We start from the raw sequence: 8,569 nt of genomic DNA, 5'->3' as shown, positions 1-8,569 counted from the left end.
GTGCTCAAAAATCGAAAAGGCACCTCCCTCCGAATCTCGAGAGCCAGATTCCCAACATGATTACTTTCTCAAAAATCGAAGAGACACTGCTCTCTGAATCTCAAAAGTCAGACTCCCAACAGGAATGCTTTCTAAAAAATCGAAGGGACACCGATTTCCAAATCTCGAGAGCCAGACTCCCTACAGGATTACTTTCTCAAAAATCGAAGAGACACTACTCCCTGAATCTCAAGAGTCAAACTCCCAACAAGATTGCTTTCTGAAAAATCGAAGAGGCACCGCTCTCCGAATCTCGAGAGCCAAACTCTCAATAGGATTACGTGCTCAAAAATCGAAGAGGCACCGTCCTCCGAATCTCAAGAGCTAGACTCTTAACATGATTACTTTCTCAAAAATCGAAGAGACACTACTCTCCGAATCAAAAGAGTCAAACTCCCAACAGGATTGCTTTTTCAAAAATCGAAGAGGCACCGTTATCTGAATCTCGAAAGGCAGATCCCCGACAAGATTGCTTGCTCGAAATCCGAAGAGGCACCACTCTCTGAACTTCGAGAGCCAGATTTCCTTGGATAAAGCTTGTCTGCAATCTTCACACGCAACATCAGCTTTCCAGATACCACATACCATTTTTTCAAAGTGCTCTGACAAAGTTAAAACACGTGAAGCTTGCAACTCTCACTACATTGCTATGACCAAGAAAGGTAAAGGAATAGCACTACTACTTGTTGTTAGGGAGACTCCTATATATGTCGACCTCCATCCTTCACAGCCAGGCAGACCTGTAAATAAAAAAAATGCTCAACTTTTCTTCACATCCGAGAGGGCACTTTCAGCAGAGTCTCTCGAAATACTCAGCTTCTTTTCCTCCTCATAATACGTCTGCAAACAAGCCACACCAGAGCAAGAGTATCCCATATCATGCTTTTTCCCTGTCTTTTCCTTTGGCCTTGTTCTTTCCTGCAAGACAATGAGAAAGAGAGCAATCAGTCAGCACTTGGAATTAAGCTTCCAGTTAGGAACTGACTGCCTGGAACCTCTTGCTTGATTACTTACCTGGCACTGCTCTCGAGTACTCATCTTCAACATCTTATGCTTCCAGAGAAGATACCACATCTACCTGAGGAACAGATAGAGCAGGTGAGAATGATACAAGGAAGTATGTGGAGACAAGCGTAATAGAACATGTGCCGATACATCCATTACTTTGTTAACATCAAAAGTATCTCATATCATCAGGGTCGAACGTACTCTAGATTTGATGGACTTGTTTTGACCCTCAAATTCTTGAGTTGGCCTTATACTCTGGAGGAAACCAGAAAACCCTCCAGCCTAGTTCAAGAATAAGCCTGTGGAAAGTTACTTATTCAAAAGCAAAAGTATCTCATATCATCTCTTCTCCATTTACTTCTCCTTATCCTTGTTGCCGTTTATGACACAAGAAGAAGAAGAACAATTAACTGGAAGCCGAAGTCGAACCTCCAATCCAGGTTGCTTGCTTGGAAGTCTGATTGCTTACCTTGTCTGTTACCTCATTCGGCAAATCTCCTAGCTCGACAACTTGGGGGACTCCTACTATAGGGTTTGTATCGCACTTGACCATGCCCGAAACTACAAGTAAACTTCAAGTGAAATTGATACATTACCTTATGCATCTTCATCGGTTAAAGATACCACCTATGGATGGAGGAAAAGTACTTCCAGAGAAGATGACACATCTACATATGAGACAGATAAGGCAAGTGAAAATGATACCACACTTCGGTACTTAGAAGTTTCATGATTACTCAATAGCTTGGATTTTGCAAGTCCCAACCGGGGAGCTTCCCTCACTCGGGAACTTAGGGGAGCACTGTTTGTACCATACTTGACCAATCTCGAAACTACTGAGCACCAGTCAACATTATACCATCAAGGACCCAGAAGAGTTTCCCTCCAACCAAGAGGCCAATCACAGCGTGACACGTGTCGACATCAGAAGCTAATCATAACGCAACACGTGTCAACATCAGAAGCCAATCACAACACGACACGTGTCAATGTCAGAATGAAACTAGAAACTCTCTTCTATAAATTGAGATCATTCTCTCACAATATTTCTGAATGTCATTTGTACTAAATCATTCACTAGTACTCCCAAAAGGAGAGCTTGAACCTATGTACTTGTGTAAACCCTTCACAATTAATGAGAACTCATCTACTCCGTGGACGTAGCCAATCTGGGTGAACCACGTACATCTTGTGTTTGCTTTCTTGTCTCTATCCATTTACATACTTATCCACACTAGTGCTGGAGCAATCTAGTGAAAGTTACAAACTTAACACTTTCTGTTGTACCAAAGTCCTTATTAATTTTGTGCATCAACATAAGATATTTGGAAGATAGCCTCTATGCTAAAAAAAACTTGGATTTAAACCCCTTTGATGTACTCCGTTAGCAAATTTAATTTGGGGTCACTGGATTCATCCGCCACCTGAGAGTCGATAGCACCAAAAGCTCCATTCCGAAAACATACTTTGTTTCCTCCACCTAATCACAATCACGAGAAATCCAATAAACACAACAGTCCAACAATTTCACAAACACTCAAATTACAAATGAAAATTTACACATACTTGCAAATCTAAGAAAAGGGGCACATGGGTCTCCTCCACTTTGGCGGCCAACAAGATGCAGGCGATGACGGCGAGTTGACTCATCCACTGCTTGCCTCTTTGAAACGGCCGGCTGGCAATGAACCTATCAAAGTAGTTCACAGCCAGAATGACGGTCAAAGAGGAAAAGCCATAGTGTGCCCTTACACTCAGAATCCACTCAACCACCTCCTTCCAAGCCGCCATCAAAGACCCATATGAGATTTCTCCACTGAAACACAAATGGGTTTGTTCCTCTTTGGAGATTAGAGAGGAAAGTTCATCATTTTCCTAGAACATATCACTTTCCAGGAAAATCAGATGATGTCTCCCAAATCTTCCTCAAATCCTTCTTTGCAGAATAATAAAGGATCGAACTCCATTGGAGGGTTTTGGAGCTCTTGGGGTTCTTCTTGTAGAACCATCTTCTTTGGAGAAGAAGAGAAGAAAAGCTTTGGTCATTGCACAAAAAGAACAAGGGAAAGAGAAAGGGTTGAGCTCATGCCCATATCCATCTCTGAGTCTGTTCCTTTCTCTCTCTTTACTTTTTTAGGAGAGAGAGTGCTTGAAAAATCATTTTTAAAGTATAGTTAACGGAAAAAAATCACTTTTGGACTAAATTTGCCAACGGAGTACATAACAGGGATTTAAACCCGAGTTTTTTAGCACAGGGGCTATCTTTCGAATACCTTATGACCACATGAATCATTTATCCGAGTTGGCCTATAAATAAATAAAAGGCTTATTCCATTTACGCCTTTTAAGTTTGAGCTGATTTTTAAAATGGTTAATGTGGTTTTAATTTTCTCATCTATGAGATTTTTAGGTCGTATGAATTTAAATATGGCTTACACATTAGCCCATACAAGGACCTCAAGCTCACCGTATCATCCATTTAATGAATTATCAAGCAATTAATTAAACTATAGATATTAGTTGATACAATTCTAATACTTTGCCATTCAATACTAGCATTCATCTTTACTTGTAAGTAAGAAATTTTAGGTTCGAATCTCGTGGATAACTAATTTGATACCAAATTAGGTTTCTCATTGTGTGGCTTAGCCGAACTCTTCCCTCACTCTAGTGTAAAATATATCGTGTGCTAAAAAAAATTTCAATACCTTAAAATGTAATATGATATTTATTCAAAATTTAAAGATTGTAAAATGTAGTTAACTCATAAATAAAAGTATCCATAATTTCCTCACATATGTTTTTCTTTTTTGTATGCAAAAAGAAAAAGAACGTAATTTTCCCGATAAGCGGATTTTAAGCATCTAAACCACCATTTCTATGGAAAATGATCCCTTTCCACTAAATCCACTTAGTTTGGGATTCAGACAGTTGAATTTTGATGTATGCTTACCATACACTTAATATGAAAGTTAACTAAAGTTAGATAAAAGAACACGTAACAGATAATTAGGTGCATGGAAATGAGAGATTTTTTAGTGTGACTGAAATATACAGTGGTAAACTATATATTACTATACAAATGGTGGTATATGTCTGTTAAAAAATTAATAACTTAAAAAATAAAATTTTTCATCACTTATATAAAAACACGTAATGTATTACTCGTGTTTCAGTCATACTAGAAACTTTCTCTATAGAGAGAGCATACAACAGTAATAAGAAAAATGCTAAAAAAAAAAAAAAAAAAAAAAAACAGAAAAAGTTGGGAGGGTTTTTCCCATAGGTTACAAGAAATCAGACACACACTACGAGGGCCTTTGCTCGCTTGCTCACCTCTTCTCCTCTGTGGCCAACTACACTGTACTGCACCAGTCGCCAGATTCCCCTCTCTCTCTCTCTCTCTCTTCTCTTTTTCACATTTTCTTCACCTTTTCACATTTTCTTCACCTTTGTCCATTCGTTCAGAGGACCCTCCACCCGTAAAAGCCCTCTGAGACGTGCAGTTTCTATTTTTCCTTTATTTTTTTCTTAATTTCTGTGTGTATATGTGTGGAGGAGTGAGCCTTTGGCATTCATTGCATTCAAGCAGTTGGGTTTTGAAGTTTTCCGTTAATGGCTTCTCTTTGATGAACCCCAATCACTCCAACACGTTGCCGCTGCTCTCTTCCTTCCTTTCCTTTCCTTGTAAGAAAACAACTACTCCTCTCCTCCTCTGACACCTCTCTGCGCTTTTCACTCTCAGCGATTTTCCCCAACTGGGTTTTTCATTTACTGCAAAACCCACATTTTCTTTTGGGTTTTGGGGTTTAAAGGGAGGGTTTTTCTCTGTTTATTCACAGATTTTATTCAAAAGTTGAGCTCTTTGTGCTTCCGGTGTAATGGATTCTCTTTCCTTTTAAAAGGTCTTGTTTGGTTGCTGAGAAAATGAGCGTTCTTTCGTGAACTGGGTCCCCAAATTTTCCGTCAAAAATGGGTGCTACCAACTCTAAAATCGAGAAGGACGAAGCTCTGCGGCTGTGCAGAGAGCGTAAGAGATTCATCAAGCAAGCAATCGATTCGAGGTATGCATTAGCAGCTTCTCATGTATCTTACACTAACTCTCTTAGAAACATTGGCATTGCCCTCCGCCGTCACGCCGAGGCTGAGGTGTTGATAGAGTCGTCCCTCTCCACCTCAGACAAGACCCCTTCGCACTCCTCCTACCCCTCTCCCTCGCCTTCGCCTTTGGCCGACGCTTCGGACTCGCCTATGCGCAATGAGATGCTGGTTTTGCCTCCTGCGGTGAGGTTGAGCTATATGACGTCAGGGGGTGGTGCAGCTGTGACTGTAAGGTTCAATCCGGTTAGCAGTAGTTATGTGGATGAGGATATTTCATTGCCGCCGCCTCCTCCTCCTCTGCCGGATGAAGATTCGTCTTGGGATTATTTTGATCCTGTTGATGAGAGTGAGAGCTTTAGGTTTGTGGGAAATAGTGGAGTGGATGTGAATTTTGATGATATCAAAGGGTGGAGACAGGGGAGGAGTGAAGAAGCTAGTCATAGTGTGGAGGAGAGGGGTAGATGGGCAAAGGTTGGAATAGATGGAAGTAATGAACATTATGAAGTTTCTGGTAAGTCAGTGAGTCGAAACGATAGTAGTGTGGATGGTAACGCGAATTCGCTAAACTCGGGAGTTGATGGGTCTCTGCAAACAGGCAATGGTGAAGGGAGACGGTCAGTCGAGGGACGTAATGCCAACGGCGGAGCTCGAAGTTTGACAGGCAAAGTTGGAGTTGAACAGTCTGGACCGTCTGGTTCAAAGAGGGAGAAGAACTTTTGTGCAGAAAGAGAGGACCCTTCAGAGTTTATTACTCACAGAGCTAAAGATTTTCTTTCGAGCATAAAGGATATCGAGCACCGCTTTTTTAGAGCTGCAGAATCAGGAAGAGAGGTCTCCAGGATGCTTGAGTCAAACAAAATAAGGGTTGGGTATTCGGAGGCGAAAGGTAAACTTTTTTATGTTGGTTGAAGAATGTTGCATGTCTATTGATAATTTTAGTTGTCCCATTTTTTTTCTTGTTTGTGCTTGATAAACTCTATGACTATTGATTGTTGTATTGTAGGCACATCATCTGCTTCGGCTTTTTTCGTGGCTTTCCAGCTCGTTTTCTGCCCGGGAAAGACTGCACTTGTTTCTCATGGTAAGTTGTTGCAATTGGTGAATCGCAACCTAATTACCAGTCCAGTAAGTAATTTAGGTTTTGGACATGGATACATCTTTAACAATTGCAAGAATTTCCTTTTTCCTATACCGACTTATGTAACTTTGTAGGTTAAGGTCTTTTCCCTTGACTCGTCACTTTTTGGTTTTGTTGAGTCCTAGTAATCCTTTGATCGGTCGAACGTCTTTTATGTTAAGGCTAGAAGTTGTATCTCTAGCACAATGATCAGATAAACACAGTTCATCCATTTAATTTTGTGATATATGTATTCTGTGTGAAAGCATTCAAATTTGTTCTGTGGCATTTATTGTGTAATCAGCTGGCTCACTTTAGTTACATGCATCGTTTGCATCACAAATGAAGCCGCACTCAACTGAGTACTACTCTTTCCCAGATTGATTAGAATCTCCCTTTCTGACCATAAGATCTGTGATCGTAATGTTTTGTAGATGCTGCTCAACATGGAACAAAAATTATTACTTGGAAGCGGTCAACATCTTCGAAGTCATCCTCATCAAGGAATCCTCTTGCCACAGCATCAAAAGATGATGCTGACGACAGTGGCAGTGATTTTATTGAAGAGTTTTGCATGATTGCCGGAAGTCATTCCTCCACTCTGGAGAGACTATATGCCTGGGAAAGAAAACTCTATGACGAAGTAAAGGTACTTTTGTTGAAGCCCTGCAGTTTTTTTTTTTTTTTTTTTGTATAGATACATGTTTTCTTGTATCTATTGATTTCTATATCTATTGTCGCATTCTTTTAGACGAACTTCCTTGTGATCTGCTTACCCTTATTCAAGCATCAGATAATCTTCTTATGTGCCTTTGAATGCTCATGAATTTGACCTATAACCTCGTAGTTATAAAACCATGAATATAAACTGCAAGCTTCTAGTCATGGGGATATGGAGTAGGTATTGCGGGAAACATCAATTTGTAATTGTATTTTGTGAACCGTATTTCTCTCTAACATTAAGTACAGGAGAAAAGATAGTGATAAAGTTTGTGTATTATGCATTTGGTTTTATAGCGTTTTTGTTGAATCATCTCATCATTTTTATTTTGGTTCTTGTAGGCAAGTGAATCTATCAGGAAGGTGTATGACCGGAAGTGTGATCAGCTTAGGAATCAATTTGCAAAGGATTGTAGCAGTCAAGTTATTGATAAAACCCGGGCGATAGTGAAGGATCTACATTCACGAATAAGAGTGGCAATTCATGCTGTTGATTCAATATCGAAGCGGATTGAGAAAATGAGAGATGAAGAATTGTATCCACAACTCTTGGAACTTACTCAGGGGTAAGTAGGATCATGTTGTTCTCGTAACTGAGACGTTGGAAAAAAAAAACTCCAATAACCACAAGATTATCTTCCAACTCTTGAAATTCATATTATTTGTTTCAAAGCATCACTAACCTTGGATTGATGAACGGTGTTTTTGTGTAGATTGACAGGAATGTGGAAGGCCATGCTTGAATGCCATCATGCGCAATATATAACCATCTCACTGGCATATCATTCAAAGAGCTCAACGTCGTCCCAAGGAGATTCCCGTAGGCAGATAATGGCTCAACTTTTGGATGAGATTGAATGTTTCGGCCTAAGCTTTGCAAATTGGATCAACAGCCATACGTCATATGTGGAAGCTCTCAATGGTTGGCTGCAAAACTGCATCATGCAACCACGGGAGCGCACCAAAAGCAGAAGGCCATTTTCCCCTCGTCGAGCTGTAGCCCCACCTATATTTGTTCTCTTTCGAGATTGGGCAGCTGGGATCAGAGCATTGCCTTCTAACGAACTTACTGATGCAATCAGAACCTTCTTATCAGATCTGCGTCATTTGATGGAAAAACAAGCAGTCACACAGAAAAACCACGGGACAGCTGATGCAAACAACGGAGAAGCAGAGAACAAAGCAGAAAACAGTGAAGAATCATCTCCAAACTTGAGCTGCATGCATGCAAGCTTGGCAAGGGTTCTCGATGGACTCATCAAATTTTCGGAGGCATCGCTGAAGATGTATGAAGATATCAGATACAAAAGCGAAGCAGCTCAAATTGCATATCTCAACTTCAGGCCTGTTAGATACTGAGTTTATGTAATTATAAACATATAATCATCTCTTGAATTTGCGACTGGATACAGGTTTGTAAAGTTGAATTGTTGCAAATAGCTTTGGGGAGGAAAAAGTACCAAGTTTTTGGGCAGTGCGTTCAATTTTACAACTGAATTAGCACGAGTTTTCAGCCAATATTTAACAAGTATGTTTTTCTCGGCGATTGGTTTTATTAGTATACCATCTAGTCTCTGATGATAC

The 8,569-nt window shown here is 40.2% G+C and overlaps 2 protein-coding genes across 2 annotated transcripts; one reads left to right on the top strand and one right to left on the bottom strand.

The window, feature by feature from the left end:
- Nucleotides 1–798: 798 nt before the first annotated feature.
- LOC139191882 (cyclin-D3-3-like) lies at nucleotides 799–2,838 on the bottom strand. The gene is made up of 3 exons (XM_070812910.1): nucleotides 2,614–2,838; nucleotides 2,456–2,527; nucleotides 799–879 (listed from the first exon to the last, which is right to left on the bottom strand). The coding sequence occupies exons 1-3, from the start codon at nucleotides 2,836–2,838 to the stop codon at nucleotides 799–801; spliced, it is 378 nt and encodes a 125-aa protein (XP_070669011.1).
- Nucleotides 2,839–4,276: 1,438 nt separating this feature from the next.
- Nucleotides 4,277–8,529, top strand: LOC103425192 (protein ALTERED PHOSPHATE STARVATION RESPONSE 1-like). The gene is made up of 6 exons (XM_070813341.1): nucleotides 4,277–4,734; nucleotides 4,953–6,034; nucleotides 6,152–6,229; nucleotides 6,700–6,914; nucleotides 7,328–7,551; nucleotides 7,699–8,529. The coding sequence occupies exons 2-6, from the start codon at nucleotides 5,020–5,022 to the stop codon at nucleotides 8,342–8,344; spliced, it is 2,178 nt and encodes a 725-aa protein (XP_070669442.1). The 5' UTR covers nucleotides 4,277–4,734; nucleotides 4,953–5,019; the 3' UTR covers nucleotides 8,345–8,529.
- Nucleotides 8,530–8,569: the final 40 nt, after the last annotated feature.

The sequence above is a fragment of the Malus domestica genome, chromosome 15 (genome assembly GCF_042453785.1).
Source record: "Malus domestica chromosome 15, GDT2T_hap1".
In the NCBI taxonomy this organism is placed as follows: Eukaryota; Viridiplantae; Streptophyta; class Magnoliopsida; order Rosales; family Rosaceae; genus Malus; species Malus domestica.
This window is presented reverse-complemented; position numbering and strand designations above follow the sequence as displayed.